The following is a 22,122-nucleotide window of genomic DNA, read 5'->3' as shown; positions in this document are numbered from 1 at the left end:
ACCATCTATCAGCCATTCGTTTATCGATTATGACTCATTAGGAAAAGTAAATAATATCCCAGTGGGACAAACCCAATGGTCACAAGTGACTTTTAAGTAAATACATTTTCTGTGTTCCAGGAACACTCCCCAATACAATTCTTTGTTAGCTGATAAAAGCACTTAGAATTTCAATAATTAAAATGAAATGAAAATAAATGTATTAATTTATATGTGTGATTATGAAAATGATAGAACTAATTAAAAATAAAAATAAATTTATTAAATTATTATCTTCAAAGCGAAATAATAATTGTGGATTTGAAAATATGATATAAATGGCATCTAAATGTCGCCTTTTAAAGGTGCATTACTTTCTATTTAAAAAAAATCATAATTATTTGCCTTAATTCTTAAATTCAATTTAAAAGGTTCACGAGATGAGTTGCGATGCCCTGAATTGCAGACATTAACCCAAGAGAGTGTCGCTGCGAAGTGCCTGAAATGCGAAGCCAAAATCAGGCCAGGATCCATTGCAATCGAGACAAGATGACAACAAAGCCTGTCGTATCCGGAATCTCTGGGGAATTGCCCCCCAGGAACATTCGGCAGTCCTTGACCCGAGAGTTGCCTTCGATTATGCCATTTAGCAGTCCAAATAAGTACAATTGCCGCTTCGCTCGCTGTGTGTGTCTCGATTTCAATTGAGTGGGCAAATGAGGGCGTTGGGCGGTGTTCGGTGTTCGGTGTTCGTTGTTCGGTGTCGGTGGAACAAGGATAAACAACAGCCGAGCTACAGGAAGGATGTAACTTGGCAAGCAGCAAGCAGGCAAGCAAGCAAGAGGAACTCACGACGGGCTTTTGTTATTTTTAACAGCAATTTCCAAGAAAAACACAAAAAGATGTCTAAGCAAGGAGCTCCTCTTCAGCTGAATGTTGTTGCAGCTGAGCGAAAATATATTTGCCGCCATATTTTGAGACAATATCCCTCGCATTTGGGAAGCTCCTTACATGAAGGAAGCAACACTCATGTCTTCTTCTGTGTGTGTGTGTGTGTTTGTGCTGCGAACGCTACGCATTGTGCTTCCGTTTCCGCTTTGTTGAACTCCACTTGTTTACTCGATTTAAGGAAATATTACCGGCACAAACAAACAAAGTGCAGCGGCGGCTTATTGTTGTTGGTCTGTTCCAGGCAGACAAAGCGGATATAGATCTCCTCGCCGCGTCTCCCAGGTCAGTTTACTCCACATCCCCACTTGAGAAAAAAAAAAAACTTACCTACATTCTATATGTCGAGCTGTGTGCGTCCAACAGACAAGTCATAAGTTTTTACGGTTCGTTGCAGACAAGTAGTAAGAAATTTTTATGCTTCCCAACTTTCTGTAATAACTCCAACACAAAAAGAGGAGTGAAAAATTGGCAAAAACAGAAATAGTCACGCCGATGCATAAATGCTCTGGGGATGGACAAAAAAAAGGTAAAATTATAAGCAAGTGTTAAAATGAATAAATTATAAATGAAAATTATAGTGGGCGCCGCAGTTATGCAAAAGTAAATTTTTTTTAAAAACAATTGGCAACCGAATAAGGCTTGTGAAAAAATTAGCGTGTTAATGGCGGCAGATTTACATTTTGATCATATTTTTGTATGCATTCAGATGTAATTTAGTGTTTAAATTTGATTGCTAGCAATGAAAAATTAATGAGTGTTCATTTAAAGAAAAAAATAAACACAATATTTATGAATTATAGAGTTTACATTTGATTGAACTTTTTGTAATGTGTTTATAGAGTTCTATGATGAAAATATACAAAGCTTTTGCTATTCCAAATTTTAAAACAAAAAATATGAAAGCAAGAAATAGTTTGGCTGGTAAAAAATTTTAGAGCACTAATTATTGCAAACTAAACATAAATCATTAAATTAGCTTTTATTTATTTTGTCATATATATATTATTTGCAAACATTTGTCAACTAATACAAATTAAAAATTAGCATACCAGATTTTTCTTAAAACAAGTCCTTTTTTGTTTTGTACAACTTGCTTCGAGAATAACTATGTGCAAAAGAGTAGAGCCTCACAAGCTGAAGAAAAGGGCGAAAACTTGAACAGGGAATGGCCAAAGACAGAGTCTGAATGGTGGATGTTGGGGCGTTTTGGGCCGGAGCGTGTTTATGCATATGGAAAGGCAGAGTGGGGGGATCCGAGCAGGTGCCTCATAAGTTGCAGCTGAGCAGATATTTCGTACTCGAGTGGAGCTGCAGAAGGTGAAACGGCTGGTGGATGTGGGTGCGGGTGTGGGTGTGGATGTGGGTGGCCAAACTAAGCTGCAAACAGACTGAGGCAAATTAAGTGGCAAATAAACAGAACCTTACTTGCCGTACTCCGTTTGGTTTCCCTTCTGCTCGTGCTTATTTTTCCGCTTGCTCGGCCCTTTGAGGCGGCATAAAAAATGCATAACGAGCTTTAAAGTGGTTCGGCGTTTTAAAAAATTTAAACGATTCCCCTTATCCAACACCGTTCATTCGCCCTGTCTCACTCTGCGCACATAAACATAAAAAATTCGCTTTATTGTCAATTTTAATACGTTTTTGCATTTTATGCGATTTGCTTGAGAGAAGTTCGAGGGGCCGGTTGGTTTATAATCCTTTTTTGCCTTTTGCCATAAAACCAAAAAAAAAAAGAAGAAAAACGAATGGGGAAAGGGGAAAGGGGAAAAGGGAAAAGGAAGTGGAAATGGACGACTTTACGAGCTTTGGCTTTTGCCCCTTTTGACATGACATTCAACAGATTTACGTGCGCTCGTGCCTAATTTAAGGATCAAGCAGCGCATCAGGATGCGCAGGATGTCAGAGTCAGAGATTTTTGTTCTTAACCTTTCTGACATTTAATCGAATTTTATGCATAAAATAGCAATTCCCCTCCCCTCTGCGCTTTGATCCACTCAACTCATCTCATTTCATCCTTCCGCTCGGTGGCAGCCACTTAAAGGGATTAAAAACTTTTCAATATAATAATGTCATTTTAAATTGACAGTGAAATTAACTGACGAAGCTGTAACACTGAAATGTTTGTTCGCACAGCTTGTGAGCCATCCTTTTATCGTCCTCAGCGTTCCGCACACGACAGAAGGGCTTTGGCCCAATCGTTCATATATGAGGACCCCTCTAAGCCGCTTACGCATTACGAAAACTTAACTTTTGAGCCATTTAAATCACTGTTTCTCGATGGAGATCGAGTGGCAAGGGATGCCAGGGGAGGATTTGACGGGGTTCTGGCATCAATTACAGCGACAAGCGGCAGCAGTTGGCCTAATAATGCAGAAAATGCCAAACAAAGTGTTTAACGTTGTCAATTTAACAACCTCGAGCGCTTTTTTATGGCTGCTCCCCCATCCCAATCCCTCCTCGTCCTCCATCAGGGTTCAATCCCACTCCCTCTGTTTGCTGGTATCTTCCCGCTTTTTCAACTGCTAACCAAAACAAAATAACAACAAAAGACAGCAACAAGCATCCGCAAGGAGCAAAGTTAAACAAAGGCCATAAAAGCACAGTGGACCAGATTATACAGAGATATTGGGAGAAAAAAATAAGCTTACAAGTACGTCGACTACTTTCAGATCTCTTAAGCTTAATAGTAAGAACGGTTTTTTTTATTGTTTCCTTTCTTTATTCTACTACATTTAATTGAAATATCAAAATTTTCGTACAAATATTTAGTATATTTAAGAAGACATATATTTATTTTTAATTGTTATCTATTTTTAAGTGAGTCGTTTTTCAACCAACAACCGTTCTATAAAATACATTTATATAACTAAATTTATATCCTTTATGTATTTTTCGCATGTATTTTTTGTTTGGCTTATACACTTGTCCCCTTATTGATACAAAAAATATTCTTTTAATCCATTAAATGATGGCAGTCACACACATATGATTGTTCATGCGATTTTACGCACAATTTGCTCCACTGTTCGACGCACACGAAGGCGATTTAGCCGTGCCAGAGATGCCGCATTAGCCGGATGGCGAGTGGGTCGCGGGGGGGATTGGGGATTCTCCGGCTCCGGTTCAAGCTCCAGATCCCAGACTTTGGGCTCCTGGCACGCCGCAGATGCTCAGCCACCCACTCACACACGCACACAACCATCACTTACACACACACACAAGCACACTACCGCAGAGACACGCGCCGGCAGACAACACACATGTTAACATAAACGTCAAACACACAAAGGCCGTTCGCGAAATGGGGAAATGGCAATGGAAGTGGGTGAAAGTGGGTGAAGGGTGGCCGGATGTCTCTGCGGAGGAGTATAGGTAATCGAGGTGGAGTGCCGTCATGGAACTACAACTACTGCAGTATAGGCTGCAAAAGTCGTAAGCAGGGAGCTCCCGTATAAATGGCCGTTCTAGTTGCGATTATCTTTCTCGGATGAATACAGACAGCACTCGCTAATTTCAATTGGGATGGGAAGAACTTAATCTTTATTAAAGGTCGAACATAAAATAGTCAAGTAACCACATCTTAAGATACGTTAATGTTATTGCATACTTTTCAGCAACTTTCTGAGGCAAATAATAATGAAGTCGAAATCCTCTCGTTCTTGTGACCATAATAAAGGGTTGATCAGTATAAAATTCAATCATGCATTTGATTTAAAGCCACAAGTTTCCTTATTTTAAACTGCTTTTACTTTTCGATTACCGGTGACAACCAACCATTACACAAGCCAGTTGAAATCGTAATTTTATTGTTCAACATACAATTTTCATTCAACGAAAAATGTTTCTATATAAAAATAACAATTAAGTAACATGTAAGCACTTAAATTTAGTTTACCAGAATTACGCTACATCGGATTCCGATTTAAATGGCACAACGAAAAGGCAACAATAGGCCTTGATACCTATAATTTGAGAATAAAAATCTGTAAAATCACTACAAGCATTTGTATCGAATGCCCACTGTGGACAACTGGCTCGGAAAGCAGCGAAACGTTAAGACGGTTCTATTTTGGCAATTGATTGCCGTTTTTCTTCAGTGGGAAATTTCTCTCTTGTGTATAGCCGTATGTGTATGTGTGCGTGTGTGTTCAACCAGTGTGTGCGAATCGTGATTGCTATCTATATCCATGGCTACGCCGGCGTTATTGTTCTTACTGATGACCAGCAAACCATCCCCCTGCCCCCTGCCCACTTCCCCAAAAATCCCACTTCAGACGGACAGAAGTTGGAAGTTGGGCACCTGGTCCCATTGGGCGTGGTCTACTACTGCGATATCCATACAGTACATTAAGCTAACTAATGATGCATGCCGAAGACAACAACAACAGCAACAACAACAACAGCAACAACAACAACAGCAACAACAACACCAAGGCCAACAATGTGGAAAACAACAACGCGGACAACTTAAGCTGGGCAGATAAAAAATTATGAACGCAAATCCTCCCATCCACAGCTCGGCACGACATGACCATGGCCAGGATATCTAAGGATATCTAAGGACACGGCAGAGCGGAGTTAATTGAAGTCATAAAAAAAGCAAAGACAACAAGCAGCAATCCAGCCAAACATCTTTATCAGCTATTGTTGTTGCTGGTGCGTGTGAATTGCTCCCCTGGTTTTGTGTGTGTTTATATGGCCAGTGATAAGGACTATTTGTCATGGAACCGAGAGAACAACCTCCCGAGATTAAGCCGCATATTCTTTATATACTACAAGAGCACTTAACCATTTTTTGCTGTTTTTTTTTATGCGGTCCATTGTTGTCTATCGACAGCTACATAAAATTAAAGTATCTCGCATAAATTGAATTGTCCTGCCGATAGGTCCAATGATCAAAGTCAGCATAAACTAAACCAATGGGCAATTAAAGTTTGCCGCAACAATGCATAATTTAGTGGTTAGTATTCTTTATACCTTTGCAAACGAATGTTTCACCGCCAGGAATGTTTTAACGGCTTACTGGCTAGAAATAGCAATATTATATACATTTTTTAATTGCAGTGTTAATTTATATTTAAACTAAGCTAAAGGCATAAATAATGTTAAATTTTTGCTTTTTTATCAATTTTCCACGAAACTGTCTTCAAATTTGTAAACTCATCAATCAATTAGATTCTTTAGACAATCGAAAATTCGAATCCTTGTGGTAAAATTAATTATCTTACAAGAATCGGAAGTCAAATAAGTTGAGGAAACACATTCATTTTATCAAGTAAAATACTTGTTGATCATCACATCAATTAAGATGTGACATTTTGGGAGTAAATCTCTTAAAATTGTTTGATGTATTGGTATTAAAATGTATTAGTGAAAAGGTAGAGGATATTCTTCTTACTTAAGCGGTTCTCCATATCCTCGTGTATTTTCAGGTAAGTGGCTTCGGAACTGTAGCAGGGTCAACTTTATCAATGGGGAAACAAGCATTTTGAGTGGCATTAATTATTCAAAGTCCTCAAATGGAATATCATGTTCTACACAAGTATGTACTCCATATTTTCAGTTGGACTGCATTATCCGAGAGTGTCCTGCACACAAAGGTTTGCACACACACCAATGTACGCCAAACGGGAGGATAAAAATGTGTACATGACGTTGTTTCTCACATCACTTTATGTGGGCGGTGACCAAACAGAAGTATAGCATGCAGAAAGCTAAAAACTACTCACACTACAATGACAGCTCTAAAAAATAGTGTCATGAAATGTTGTGCATGCTCGACTTTGAAACAATTTTGACTAAGCATAATTTTTCTTTGGTTACTTTGTAATGATTGAAACTATATTGGTAAAACTTTTCAGTGAGAATCAAAAACACATTTTTAAAAAGAAAATAATCACCTTTCAGCTATTTCAAAATCTGCTTATTGTTGTGCGGTTAGCGGAATAAAATAATTGTTTTCCATAACTTCATTAATTTAAAAATTTAAACAATTAATGGGTACTCAAGCTAGTGATTCAATAGAAGTTCTTATGTTATGTTTTGCCATCCAACCGACCAGTTTTTAATTGTTAATGCTAACAAAAGCTAATAAAACATGAAAAACTGCTTTCGGCTTGTGTTTTTTATGTTTGCCTATCGCTTTTGTGAACACAAACACCAGCAATGCATTTGAATGGTCCTTTAATCAACAAACCACGCCCAGCAATTCCACGAAATGTTCTGTTTGTTCTTTGAGGGCCTGAGTGGATGGGGTTGTGGATGGAGTGACATAAATGCTAGTGAGTTGAAGTTAAGTTGTGTGTGAAGCTAGTGCTCCAAGTACTCCAAGTGCTGCCCCCAAACAATAATAATCCTTATTGCCCCCTTCGACTTGCCCTTGATACACCCAGCTCATATCTGTCTGGCTGCCGGCTGTTTATTCCAACTCGGAGCAACATGTCCCCCGACGATTATTGTCCGTCGTCTGTTTGGCCAGTTTGCCAGCCTGCCAGTTTGCCATTTAGCCAGTGCATCTGTTTGGCAATTGATGTAACTGACTGACTGTAACTGACCAAAAGCGTCGGACGTCTTTTTGGCTGTCTATTTAGCCCCTCGCCATCGTAATCCATTTCCCTGCCAAGAGTGTCTATATGCCCAGCCAACCACCCCAGATGTGTGCTTTAGCTCGAATTTGACCCGAAGCGGCCTGATTTCCGTTCCGGTTGCGTTTCATGCCGCTTCCCCTTCCACTTCCCCTTCCCCTTCCCCTTCTACTTGCCCTTTCCGGTTCCGCTCCATTCCGTTGTCCAACTAATTGGCTGCTTAACAGCAACACAGGCAGCAAAAGCACAGCTGTCCAGGCTGACTGCCAAGTGTCAGTGGCCAAAAACGATTGTGCAATTTCAATTACGATTATCACATGCATTTAATAAAGCACTTAATACACTTATCTGACTTGTCTGGCATATTTAAATAGAAATCGATTGCCAAATTATGGCAAAGTGTTTCGCATTTTCTAAGACCAAAAGCCCGAGGGGTAAAAGGGCATTGTAGCTAAAGTTATTTATGGTTCACAAGCTGTTACCTTTTAAAATTACAAAATGGCATGCATGAGAAAGTTCTTTGTAAATAGCAACACATTTAAAAATATACATTTCATTCATATTTATTTGCTGACATGCAGACAAAGGAACTTCTGCTACTCAATTCCTTTATATTTCCAAGCTGTTGTTGACTGAAAAGAAATTTATATTGTAAAGTTTTTAACAATAGTTTGTCAAGTTATTGTCAATTCAAAAATGAGTAGTGACAATAGATGCACTTCTCAACCATATTCGCAAAAATTCATTAAAATTTCCCTTATACTGAGAAGTGGTCCATTCCTCTTGACCCTTTCAAATACGAATCTAAATTTATTACATGTGTCTTGCATTTCACGCTGTTCGAGTCGTTTTAATTTCATTGTTTTTGGGTAAAACATGTAATTTAATAAAGTGGTAAAAGTGCAGTTATTTGGCCAACATGATATGCCATGCTCCTGGCGCCCGCAACCCTCGAAAATCAATTGCGGTTGTTCGTGTAACTATTTGGTTCACTGGCCACCACTCGTTTGATGGAGCAGGACTCTCGACCAGCAGGATCGGGTGAAAAAACGGACAAAAACAGGAGCGGGAGGAACCGGACGAGCGGAGCACGTGGCGCCACTTCATGCAATTCACATGAGCGGTCCACAGCTGTTCGCTTGCCTTTGGTCAGGTCTCTTGAAAGGATGGGCTTGTGATGGGGCGGCATGTCCTGCTGCATGGCGTTGTATGTAAATGAGATATTTTGCGGTCTGGCAACGTGGGCGGGGCGTCGGGGCACGTACAAATTCAAATGCGGTTGAAATCTGCATTAACTATTGCAATTAGTGCGAAATTTTGTATAAATTATGTAAAGAATACTTTTTGGCACAGAGTTTTCTATGAACTACAACTGCGTCCGTGTGCTTTTTGGTTAGATACTGAGTTGGAAAAATATTTTAGCCAAATGGTTTGCTCATTTGTCTGTCCGTCCGCCTAATGTGCACATATTTGTGGGCGTGGCGAGGGGTTGTTTGCCATTCGGTAGCCAGTTGGTTGCTGCATTATGTGTACAATTGAATTTAAAAACTAATAAAAGGGATACCAATTGATTTACCAGGTGAAGCGGCTACTCGAATAAAATAAGTAAGTATTATCCCTTTTTATAGAAAGTATTTTAAGAACAATTAAATATATTTATCTCGTTTTAAAATAGTATTTTAAACCCTCTATAATATTGTCAATAAAGTCTTACCAGATTGTTCCGAATAGTTCAAGGTTTTTATGTTAATATTTAAATTCCCATTTGTAAAGTAAATTACTTTTTTGTGATCTTGATATTTATTTGTATTACATGATAAATATTTTCAATAAGATAAGATATATATTATCGACTTGTATTTCCTTGTTTTAAAATGGTAAAGGTAAAAAACAAACAAATTATCATGTATAAAAAAGGAATTATTTAATGTATATTGTTCTTGCCAAATTAAACCAAATGTGAAATGACTTTAACTGAGTTCTACAGCCCACTAAAGCACTATTTATAGATTTCATCAAAGGACTGTTATTTTTCCTTCACTCACGCAAAATGGGATTCATTATTTGTGAACAATGTTGCGTATGCGTGATATTTGGCTGTCTATCTTTTCCCCATTTGCTGAACGAGCGCTCTAGTGTGTTTGTCCGAGTGGGATGGCCATCCTCACTTGTTTGTTGTAAATTTCATTTAGATGTGCAATTAAATTTTAATTAGGCTGCCTCTTCTATTACTATTACATTACGGCAGGAGTGGAATTAGAGGACGAGCTTTTGAGAGTGAAGCCGATGTATATTTATATATATATTATATTATATATCGAAATACCTTTAATTAGGGAAAGTTCCTTCTTGGGGCTTCCGTGCTATTATACCCTTGATGTGTGCGCTTTAATTTGTTTTTCGTCGACTGTTTGTTCCTTTTTCGAAGGAATTTTCTGTACTTCGTACTCTGTGCTGTGTGGTATTTGTAGTTTGCCACCCTGGGCCATCATTTGGTGAAACAACCTTCAGCTGGTAGCTATTCCCATTTAACTGTAATCAATTAATTCATTATTATTCGTATTCTGCTTTCGAAAAACCTGCCACTTTGCTTTATTGCATGTTGAAGTAGTTTTTCATTATTGGCTCTACCTTGTTGCACACAGTCGGGGGATCATTGAGTTCACCGGGGCTCCAGGGGGCAAATGCACAAACTTGTCGGCAAGTTTTCCAAGGTAATTCACAGGCAACTTAGCTCTGCTTCTTTTATTCATCCCCCCTCCCTTCCCCGACTTCCATTCTGTTCAATTTCAGTTTGGTTGAAGGCCTCTGGGGTAACATTCCAAACAAGATAGCTGAACCAGAACAACTGAGGCGAAATCTTTTAGCCTTTAAAGTATAAAGGCGCACTGCTTCCGTGCTTTCGTGTGATTGCTCTGTGGATGGAAACAGACATGTAACGATCGCTTTGGCCAGCCTAAACATTATTCAAATGCTATTGAAATAAATGGGTCTTTCGATTTATGTATTTTGATCTATAACATCGTTTTTCAAATTTGTAGAATTGTGACAACATTTAAAGCTCTTTAGTTTATTAAACCAATTAAAGTGATTTTTAAAAAAATGTATTGTGTATATTGTACAGATAAAATATTTAACTTAAATTCGTTTAATTATAACAAATACTGTGAACATATCCCCAAGTGTTGTTTTTAACACACGTTTAAATATGTATCGACTTGAAGTTTTTGTAGTATGTACTAAATGAATGCACATTACGTTTCAACACTGAAACACTTTCCGACAAGTGTTGTAGCAATTGAAGTCCTGCAGTGAAATTCCAAGCCTTTCGATTTAAACAGAAAGGAACAGAGAAGAGAAACAGCAAGTTGTACGGATTGTCCTGACTGAAAAAAAGGGGAAAACTATATTCCTGTACACATCGAATGCTGTTTTCATTGTCGCTGCCATTTTCATTACATTAACCGCTTGCCAAAGCATTCAACTTGCCAACTCGCGCCAGTTCTACCTGGCTTTTGTTGTTTTGTTTTGCTTGTATTATAATGCCAGTTACTGCTGCTTTTTTTTCGCTCTCTTTTTCCGCTGCCTTTGCAACAGTTTTACTGCGCTGTTTGTTGATTTTCCAGTTGCTGATGCGACAACCCCCTTTGAGCCCGTTAATCCACCAACCTGGCCAGGTGCAGGGGCAAAAGTTGAACGCTTTTGTCGCTTAAAAACATCACAAGTAGGTTTGGGTACGGGGGGGAGGAATCATCAGTGACAACAGCGAAAGCAAAGGCAGACCCACTATTGAAACAGCTTTCACTTCGATTGCAACTTCCGGTCCAATCCAGAACAATTCAGAATCCCCTTATTGTCCAACCACCCGCATCAATCAATGGGCATATGATAGGCCCCAAAAAAATCCAGACACATCGAACCCGTGCATCTCATCGCTGACCCCGCTCAACTTCGACAGGTCAGGCGTTTTTATAAAGCCATAAAATATACACAAACTAACTCAGAGGTCGGGCCCCAAACGCACTGGCACACGTTTTATTTTGCCTCAAAGGGGACGGTAATTCGCATGACTGGGGCTGGAATGGGTTGAAGTGCGGGTGAGGGTTGGCCCACAGTCTGGGACCTTAGACTGTCAACGGCCTGCTGGGGCAACATTTTTAAACAACTACAGCCAGAGGAGTAACTGAGAACTTTTCGGCTCAACATTATAGTTGAATACCAATGCAAATAGAGAACACATATGTTATCTTTAAGGTTAGAAAAAGTAACAAAATATTGTATTTTATTTTTATATCCTTGTAAAAGATAATAAATTGCAGTCAGAAGTATGTATAAAGATTTTATGCAAGCAAGTCCTTCGGATTTAAATTATTCTGTAGAAACTTAACTAAGAGTTTTCTTTCTATAGCAGGTATTAAATATGTTGTGATAAGTTTACCCACCATATTAATAATAAATAATAAAACTTAGAAAATATATAAATTCATAATTTGAATAATTGATCAATGAAATATATTGAACTTATTAATTTGTAATCATTGCAAATGACACTATCATAGGGCAATCCAATATTTTGTCATTATGTTGTAAAAAATTAAAATTAAGATAAATGATAAAAGATTAAAAGTGCATAAAGGTAACCCTTTTATTTTGTTTTTCCTCCTTTTTTGAAACCCACCAAGCAACTCTCGCTTTTCTAGCTTTTTGAGTTGTTGTTCGTGTCCTGTTTTTTCTTCGGTTAAAAGGTCCTGCTTATGTTTGGTTTATGTTTTTTTGCGGGCCCATTCTCAGTTTCGGACTTGGGCTTGCCCCGAAAGATTTATGTGCGTAAATTTCATGCTGACGGCATCAGGTGATTTAACACTTTAGATAACTTGGAACAGTTTATAGTCGGAGAAGAAGCGTCCACCCACCCGCAAACTGCCTTTAAGCCAACAAATGTCGAGGACGCTTGGGTAAGCGTGGACTCTAAGGATGGGTGAAAAGTTGTATTTTTATTATTTTATTTTATTGCGCTTACATCTTTAAATAAGTTTGCTTCGGTCGCCCTCTTATTGGGTGTGTATTGGGGTCCTTTGTTCGGAGATCTGCCCTTCGGAATTGATGCGTCTTTTGGGGTCATAAAAATTACAAAAAATTTCGCTCGCCTTTTTGGGCTGATTGCTGTGTGCGATTGAGCATCGTTGGTTGGTCCTGTTTCCAGTTCCCAGGTCCCAGAACCCTGGTCCCCTGACACTTCCTTTCTTGCTTTCGTCCTTTCCTGCTTGTTCTTCTCTCGTCCCTTTGTTTGTTTGTTGTCCAGATAGGATATAAATTATATTGAGCGCTTTGAATTAGTTTTTTATGTGCCACACATGTAGTGAAAATGAAATTAGATACGTGTTGGGTACGAGTTAATTTGAAGGCACAGATTTGCCCTCATTCCCCGAACAAAAAGGAAACTTTTTCCCTGATTTGTCTTCGATTGATAACTGCGCGGGGGAGAGGGGCGGTGGGAAAAGGGTTCCCCAAACGGGGCGATATTTAAAGAGTTTACTTTAGTCGCACAATGCTCCACAATTGCAAAACTCCACTGGGGAAAGTTCACCCTGCAATTGCATCAGCACCACCAACAATGGCAAGCAATTACCAAAATACAAAAAATACTACAAAATCGAAACCAGAATAAAAAAGCGAACCAAATACAAAAAAAAAAATGGGAGATTGCGAGAATTCAACTCCAACACGAAAAGGGCAAGCGCGAGAAAGGAATCGCAAAAAAGCGAAAATAACATGGAATTGTTAAGGAACTGCAAACTGCAAATCCATTAAACCACAACAAGAACAAGATGAAGCAGCATGAGGACCAGGACGAGGACGAGGATGAGGATGAGCAGTATCCAGCAGAACCGAGCACAACTCTAAACTGCAGAAGGTATTGAATCGAAATGGGGAATGTTCCGACACAATTGACTGAAAATTGTTTGTTAAATCTACAGCGCGTTGAACGTTGAGCACCACGAAAGACACTTGTAAATGTATTTTTTTGAGATTAGCCGATACGGTTTAAATCCAATTGCCGTGAACATTTTCCAGAAATTGTGAAGCTTTACAAAGCAATCTCCTCACGCATTCCTAATGAAATCCATATATTTAAAAGTTGTTTGCCATCCTGTTTTGCTTAAATTATTATATTTATTAATTTATTTATTTTGATAATAAGATTTAAACCTTAAGCAGGGAAAAACATATTGTTAAGGTTTAATTAATCGATTGACATACATATATTTTTTGCCTGTTGAATGAAAAATCTCAGCATGAGGGCTACATATATTTCTCTTTTCCAACGAGGGTTCTAACTATTTTTAATATGAATATAAATCAATTATTTATATATTTTTCATTTAACTATTGTCTGAGTTGATTTAAAAATCTTAAAATTTAAAGTTCATATTAAACTAAAATGTAATGCATTTAAAACAACTAAGACCCATTTTAAATATAATTATTTTTAATATATCATAATAATTGTAGATTTACTTTAAATAAGGTTTACAAAATTTTATTTAAAAAGCCAGATATTATCTTGAATGTTTCATTTCTTATCAGTGTAAATATCCACAAAAATATAATGAAATGAACCGATTATTTTTAACATATATATAGCCTTAATATAGACTTTTAGAGAGAAATGAGTCGTTTTGTCATAGTTGGTTGCACTCAACAAAATACATTTTTGATTCGTTTCCCCTTTGTATATAAATTAGATATTGAAATTAGTTTGATATGCTTTTGATTAGTTAAACCTTAACTAATCGCATTTTTCAACTATTTTATTTGGTCCTTACAAAAAATTAGTTTCAAATAGCTGTTTCAAATATGAAGATATATATTAATGTACTCCTGGGTAAGACATAAATGGTGACTTGCAGCGCTTAACAATAATTGGATATTCCTAATAGGTTTAATACTAGTGGGTTTTGGATGGGGCCAAAATTGCAATAGGCCTTGTGGGCCGTGCATATTGCCAACCTGCAACTACGATGGAAAATGTTACTACGAGGGAACCAGCGCTTGTGGACTTGAGAATGAGAAGTGCCGCCGAAGGATGAACAGTCTTCCCCGTGAGTTGTTTCTTAAATATAGTTTTTTTATGATTCCTTAGTAATTTTTTAATTTTAGCATTCATAAGATCCGATGCGGGATTTTGTGAGGATGGTGTCAACTTGTGTAACTAGCATATCGAAATCTTTTATTCTTTAATGATTTTAAACAATATAAACAATTCATTAAAAATAAAAAAATATATATCTTGGCCAGAAATAGATGGCTTCAAATTGCAATAATCCACTGGCACAGCTAAAAGTCCGATTGCTCCCCAGTTTGACCAATGGAAACCACAAGAAGACAAAGATGAGGAAGATTTAGATATCCCACTTCCCAAAAAAACCCCCCAATAAGAGCAGAACAACCGAGCCACCCAACTATGAAAAATTTAAACTTTGCATCCAAGCCATTTATTCATCCTGCTTGGCATCTGCCATCATATCTTAGCATGCGGTTCTGCCTTAACCTCCCACTTTTCCACCCCCCCTTGCTACAACTTAAAACTACCATACCATCTATATCCTGGCTCCTTTTTCGATTGGAGCTGGGGGTGCACCTTAAAAATTAATTGAAACATCACTACCGGCTAATATTGTATATTAAAAACAGCAAAAGGAGCCGCAACGAGCTGGGAGGGAATGGAAAACTTTTGGGGTTAGCTGAGTGCTCTCTAAACTGGCAGGAACTTGCAAATTGCCAGTGTGCGTGGCCATTTATCAGTCTTAGTTTTCGGGCTAGTCGGGAAGAATGTTCCACAATAAATTCGAAGAACAAATTTGGTTGCCACTGACGGGAGTTTATTAGCTGGCAGCCGGTATTTTGCGGTCAAAGGGCAAACTGAACTTGAATCCCTCCTACCCTCCTACCCTCCTCCTGCCCCCCAAACATTCCCATTCATCTTCATCTTTGCCCATCGTCATCAAATCACTGTCCAGTGTAGAATTCCTCTTCGAAATTTCAAAGCATTGCCAGGTGGCAAATTAATGTCGGCTCAGGCACGGCGCATGCTCAGATTCTCTGGGAATCGGGGATTCTTCGGGTGTTTAGTGCCACGACATGGGTCGTATCGTCTGGCTTCGGGGCTTCTGGTATTTGGTTTTTGGGTCTGTTGCGCCTAGGACAACAATTTCCGTATGTTGCATGTTGCTCGCGTGCCGTCGCCGCTGTCGTGTGATCTAAAAAACGAAGCGAGTGTCGAGGTCGCTAACGTGCCATAAAATGCGCATAATGTGGCACGGATGTGCCAGTGCACGTTGGTTATTTGGCGCGTGAGCATCGCATTCAATTGACTGCGAGTGAAGTGGAGCGTGTGTGGAGTGTGTGTGGCATAGCCGTATTGATGTTGCTGGTGGTGCGCGGCCGGTAAGCGGCAACATCTCGTACTTAGCCGGCTAGCTAAAATCGCGAAAAATGGTGACCACAAAATATGGATAGGCTTCGAGGGCCCACAAATATTATTGTTATCGAGAGATTTTAGATCTCAGTGCCTATGAAATGAAAAATAATCAAGCGGTGATTGCATAGTGAAGTGATCGGTAATCAAAACTCAAGTGGCTGCAAAGGCGAAAGCAAACGGAGAAGAGTAAGCTAGGCACATGCAACAACTGCTGGATACGGATACGCTTTTCAAGCCGTGAAAAGCCGCCGACCCACGAACCGCCACCCACAAGTCAAGTACGTAACAGATTGATGAGGCAGTCTCGAAAGCACCACCCACCAACCAACACCACCCACTCGTTGGCCACTTGACTAAAAGTTCAATTTCCTGCAAGATGCTTTAATTGAAGCGCACAGTAAACAAGAAACAAGAAACAGAAAGCAGAAAAGCGAGTAAAGGGGAAAAGGGGCAAAGGGGCAAGGGTCACTTGCCGCCTCGGGTGCCTTCGCTGTGGTCAGTCATTAGTCATTTGCTCATTTCCGCAAACGCAGCCCGGATGTGCAGCACTTGTCAGCCAATAAACAACCTCGACGGGTGGGTGGGTTGAAAGTGGCAAGTGGGTGGTGGACACTTCAACCCACACTCCCAATTAAATGTGGCAAACATATCGACGTCCATCACCGACTCAATGCATACTGCTGCTTTCCTGGTTTCGTGGTCCATACAGAAATTTTCCCTGGGTATTTGCATTGCCCCCCAAGCAACTGGGTGAAAACTCAATTTTGCCCATGGCAAGAGATCACAGTGGATTCCGGTTTCCATTTTCATTAAGCAGACAAGGGCTCTACGCTGCCTGGCCATAACAATAGATGTGTTCTTGAAAGCTGTTAATAATTTATCAGCTATTCGGCAAATAATCACAATGTCTAACACTGAGTTGGTTTAGCTTAAAATTTGTTTAATTAATTAAGTATCAGTTGCAGAAATCCAGCTTGCATATGCAAGCTTTTGAACTGCAAAATCGCATATATCAATTTATAAATTAATGGAAAATAATAGAAAATGCTAAAAAAACTAAGACTTTATTAAAAATATTTCATTAAATTATTAAAGGTTCATCTAAAAATTTTAAAATAAATAAAATCAATATACAATTGGTAAACTATGATTAAATTTGTGATCTAGCTAAAGAAGAAGTTTGGTTTTATTTCTTAATCAATTGCTTATAATACCAATTGACTACTATTAGTTACCATTATCATTCTGAATTGAGATTGCAATAAAGATGCTTTAAAGCACGGGCTCTTGAGCAGACAAATTTCTTAGCAAGTCGAAACTTTTCCCATAAACAACTCCCTTCAATCCGATTGTTTGCTCTTCAAGATGCAGCCAAGAAAAAGTGGAACGACCCAGTGAAATCTGGGGAACTTTTGGTGAGTTTGCGAGTGTGTGGCATGAGGAGGAGTGCCGACTGCATATGTGTCACACATTGAGTTTCTTGGACAACAATAGCCAAGACGGACAGGAGCAGGGCGCATCGTTCAGAAGGTGCAAAAACAGTGCATAGGTGCTAAAAAAAATAAATGAAACAACCAAGAACAACAATGGCACGGGGTATGGGGTATGGTGGGGGTGTGGGTGCGGGTGGAGTACCCAAGCTAACCCAGTTTTTTTTCGACGCTGGTTCTTCACGGCTCAGTTTTGTTTTGGGCCTCTTTTTTTTTGTTTTGCCCTGCCACTGCTGGTATATTTCTTTTTATGGCTTTTACGGACTGCCCGCAAAACGGCGACGACGAAAAGCCTCACTGACAGCACAAGAAACGAAAATATTTCGACCAAAAACTGCCAGACTTGGACCACCCACAGCCCTCAACCCATAACCCATTTACCACCCAACCATCCAGCCATCCATCCCCTTTGATGAAACCTGTTTTGTAATTGTTGTGTTTTTATTCCGTGTATGCGTGTTGTTGCGGATTTCTTTGGCTTTGCGAGCGTTTTCAGCGCTCTGGCTTCTTGCCTGGGCCATTGTCACGTAAATCTGTGACAGAAATTAGCCTCGTTGACAAAAATATGCCTGCTTACACATTATTTGTACAAACAAATGGACGGGCAACAGTTAATGGCGAGGAGAGTGTCGTCCTCGAGGTGCCTCTGTGGGTTCTATGGGGTATTCTTGGGGTCTTTTTCTGGGTCTCTGTGCTGAGGGGTGTCGTAGGTCTGGTGAAATTTGCATGGGAACTGCGCCAGTTGCCGCTGTTCATGTTTCTTGGACTGTTTTGCCCGGATTCCTTTGCTAGTTTTGTGGCTGTCGTCTCGGCTTTTAAGCTTCTTCTTGTTTTATTGATCTGTTTATGCTTTAGGACCTCGGTCCTTTGTCCTCCCTACCCTACAACCCCTGTCCAACCCTCATCATGGATAGACAAACACAAAAAGTTTTATTTGTGGACTAATAAAAATGCAAAAACAAAAAGCAAAAAAAAAGGAAGATGCGGCGACCGCAAATGTGTTTTTTGGGGGCAAAGTTGTTCCTAGGTTAATGACCAGATAGGCGTGAAAGCAATCATAAACACAGGGTCCACTCATACACTTTGCACTCGAAGTTAATTTACCTTGACCGGGGTCAGTCCTTGGTAGAAAGTTTACGCTGGCTTTTAATCAACTCATTATGAACCCATTCTGCGTATCAGTATCGTGCTGTCGATTAAATTATTTGCTAGCCTGATGGCATTTCTCACTGATTGACTGATAGACTTTCGGTTTGGTTTATGATTTATGCAATCAAATGAAATGAGCTTAATAAGTCAAATAACCGCTTTAAGCTATAAAAATGGTGATTTTTATTTTAAATATTAATACGTTTCGATATCAGGTAATTGGCATCTACTGGCTTTTAATCAATACATTTAAAGATTATTTATTGAATTAATACATAAATATAAAAAAAAAAACAAGATGTTTAAAGAAAAGAATTACGCACAGAATTTCCTATGTCACAAATGAAACATGCCAAAAACAAAACTAAATATATAACAATATAATAATAATAACGATAAATAAAACTCCAAAACGGTTTGACTTACGCATCATATCCCAAAATGTCCAAGTTGAAAGTCAATCCACTGACAATTTCCTGACGTCTACAATTTCCAATCCACCCCTAATTACAGGGACCTAACCTTAGCCACACAAAATAGTGAGTCAATCTATCATGCTATGGGTGTTTTCCTGATTAACACGAAACCTAGCCCAGGCAGGCCGTGCAACAAAATGATTGATGTCCACTACAACATTTTTCAATGTATCGCCTGCCCGGCCACGCCCCTTTTCCCTTAGAATATTGCGTTGGCGATTTTACCGCGGATACTAAACTTTGGCTACATAAACTGTTTATCGAGCCATTCGCTTTTATGTCACAGCAACTGATTGATTTTTAATTAAACGTCCACGATTTCACTGATTGACGCTAATCATACGCTTGATGGGCTTAAGCCCGGCCACGCCCCCACTTGTAGGGCGTCTAAATAAAAATGAGCACTTCCCACTTTAATTCGTGCACAATGTATTGAGAACACATTCGACGGAAATTAGATATTTATTGGGCGAGGCGTTGTCAGCCAAACCAATTTAAAAGGTATTGGCACAAAGCGAAGGGCATTGAAAAATAAAAAAAAAAGAAAAAGGGAAACGTGTGGAAATCGAATATTATCCAGATAGTGCCGAAGATCCATTTACGTGACTCGGAAATGCAAATAAAAAAGTGGAAAAAACCGCTTTCAAGCTTTTTTCTTTTTATTTTTTTATTGAATTGTACATAAAGGAGAAAAGAAGGGGGCCAAACCGACATAAATAAACCTCAACTAAGTCGTGTGTTTTGACATAGATTTAAATTGACATGGTTGTGTAAACAGGCCGGGTAGGAGGATACCAAACGCAGACACAAAAGCAGAAACACATTCCTCATTGAAAGCCGCACACAAATTCTCGGCGTTCAAGGCATTACCCGGGAAAAACCCAACCCCTTTTGCCACCGCCCCCCCTCCATGTTCAATATGAGCTGGGCGAGAAAAAATAAAATAAAAATGCAAAATAGTTCGTTATTTAACATATTTGACGGCCGCCCGGCTGCTGCCGCTGCTGCCGGCTCGTAAATGTAAATTGGCCGGCAGATATGGAGCTGATGACAAACAGTCCCAAAGCCGGGAATCTAAACCAAAAACCAGGACAAGCCAGGCCAGGACAGGACAACCTGGCATGGAAAACACCCAATGGTGAGAACCCTTTGACAATTCTGTAGCTGCCTTCGCCTCGATGGCTCGTTGCTTTTCCTCCGGGCTCCGCAAAAATATTTGCCACGCAAATAGCTGGAAAAGTATTGCCCGATTATGTTTCTCTAACTGGGCACACACGCAGCAGTCAGCAAATTGAAAGGCAAACACACACGCACACCCAAACACACTCTCACACACACTACCACACACAACCCTGGTCGGGAAAAAGATGAACAGGCCAAAACGATTTGAGAGAAGGATCCGAAAAAAAATTGAATATGGGGGGAGCAAACTAGTGGAGATACGATGGAAAAAATGGTGAAACGGAGAAAAGAACGCAGTCTCGTTGCTTTCTATGAATGTCAATTGGTTGTTGCCCGGATGGCAAGTGGAATGGCAAGCTGACTACGTTCGATGTTGAATGTTGGATGCTGGAGGAAAGGGGCCAATTTAAAAGGGCTTACTTTTTAATGAAGCGAGCTAAGGACGATACTGAACCCCAAACCCAACTCCAAACCCAACCCCAACCCCAACCCGAAGGGGATCCAACACAATCGCTATAGCGACTATGATAAATGGATGAGCATATGTCGGAAGGAGTAAGTGGATGCCTGGCCATTGAGAAACTGGCAGCTTATTGACAGAGAACGGCAGCGGGAACGGCAACGACAACGGCAATTGAAATGCTAGATGGGATGCAATTAGATAGAGCGTAAATGGAGTATGATAATACGTCATTATGCATTGTTAGTCTGATAAGAGAGTTGTATGCCTGCAGAGTAATTATTTCTAATGTCTGCTTATTACAAGTGAATCAGTTGCTTTTAATGATGGCGGTATATGCAGGCATATGCATTTTATAAAACAAATAATTGTTTTGCAACTTAAACGAATATTAAACATCATTTTTTAAGAAATACGGGGTCTAAAAACCATAGTTAAAGCTAGGCTTAAGTTTGGGGAAATATATTTTTCATGTTTCAAAATACTTAAAATTTTAATAAATTCTGAACAACAGTGGATAAAATTATCTTTAATATGTAGGCTAATAACATTGATTTTGAGATCATGTTTTTTAGATGTAGGTATTAAAATAAAACACTGTTCCGCAATATATAAATGATTTTTACCGCTTGAAATAAATATTTGTCTAATATATATTGCTTTTTTAAATGCATAAAAAAACAAATATTTTGGATATAAATTGGAAACAATTATTATGCATCTACGCAATGAAACGATTCAGATGAAAGCTTCATAATTGATTAGAAAGTAACAATTATCGTTCGTTTTGATGCTTTCAATGCTCGTGCTTTTCGCTATAGCTCTTTTATTGGTTTTGCCGCAGTTGCGAGTAACCACAATCTGACATATTGGAATGTCAAACTAATGAGGTTTCCAAACCAAATCGTACTTACCCCCAATTGCCACAGACCAGGCCTGCACTGAAGTGCATGGGAGAGGTGTGTGTGGCGAAAAGAGTGGGGGCATCCAAATCAAATCACATAACATGTCAGCCATGTTGGCCAACGCCCCTCTCCCAGTGCCACACCCATCCGTTTCACCGACCATCCAAACCATTAAAGCCATCCAATCCAGAACAGCCAGCCAGCCAGCCAGCCCACCAAACGAAATGAAACCAACTAAAACAATTCCCTTAGCTATGCTAATGACGCGCAGTTTCCTCTATTGTAAACTACCTTTTGCACTATTTCAACCTCTGACGTCCTCTTTTTTGCCCCGTCCCCCCTTGTCTCACTCCAGTCCCTAAGCTGTCACCTGTCCCCACGACGAATCCCCCTTCGAAGCACGCCCATGCCATTCTTGGCAATGCCAGTGCATTCTCCTCTGTTATGCATGCGCCGAGGTTAAA

General features: G+C 39.4%; 2 protein-coding genes across 2 annotated transcripts in view; both read left to right on the top strand.

Annotated features, from left to right (window-relative positions):
• The first annotated feature begins 14,341 nt into the window (after positions 1-14,341).
• On the top strand, positions 14,342-14,816 carry LOC108138102 (enhancer of split M1 protein). Its single transcript, XM_017260097.2, has 3 exons — positions 14,342-14,400; positions 14,456-14,617; positions 14,676-14,816. Exons 1-3 carry the CDS (start codon positions 14,373-14,375, stop codon positions 14,729-14,731), a joined length of 246 nt encoding a protein of 81 aa, XP_017115586.1. The 5' UTR covers positions 14,342-14,372; the 3' UTR covers positions 14,732-14,816.
• Positions 14,817-15,855: 1,039 nt separating this feature from the next.
• LOC108138239 (chaoptin) overlaps positions 15,856-22,122 on the top strand; it is a 41,310-nt gene continuing 35,043 nt past the window's right edge. Inside the window, exon 1 of the mRNA XM_017260370.1 lies at positions 15,856-16,274. The gene's annotated coding sequence lies outside the window, so the exon portion shown is untranslated. The remainder of the gene's footprint in view (positions 16,275-22,122) is intronic.

This window comes from Drosophila elegans, unplaced genomic scaffold, assembly GCF_018152505.1.
Source record: "Drosophila elegans isolate 14027-0461.03 unplaced genomic scaffold, ASM1815250v1 contig_814, whole genome shotgun sequence".
Classification (NCBI taxonomy): domain Eukaryota; kingdom Metazoa; phylum Arthropoda; class Insecta; order Diptera; family Drosophilidae; genus Drosophila; species Drosophila elegans.
Note: the sequence above shows the minus strand (reverse complement) of the source record. Positions and strands in the feature narration are given on the sequence as shown.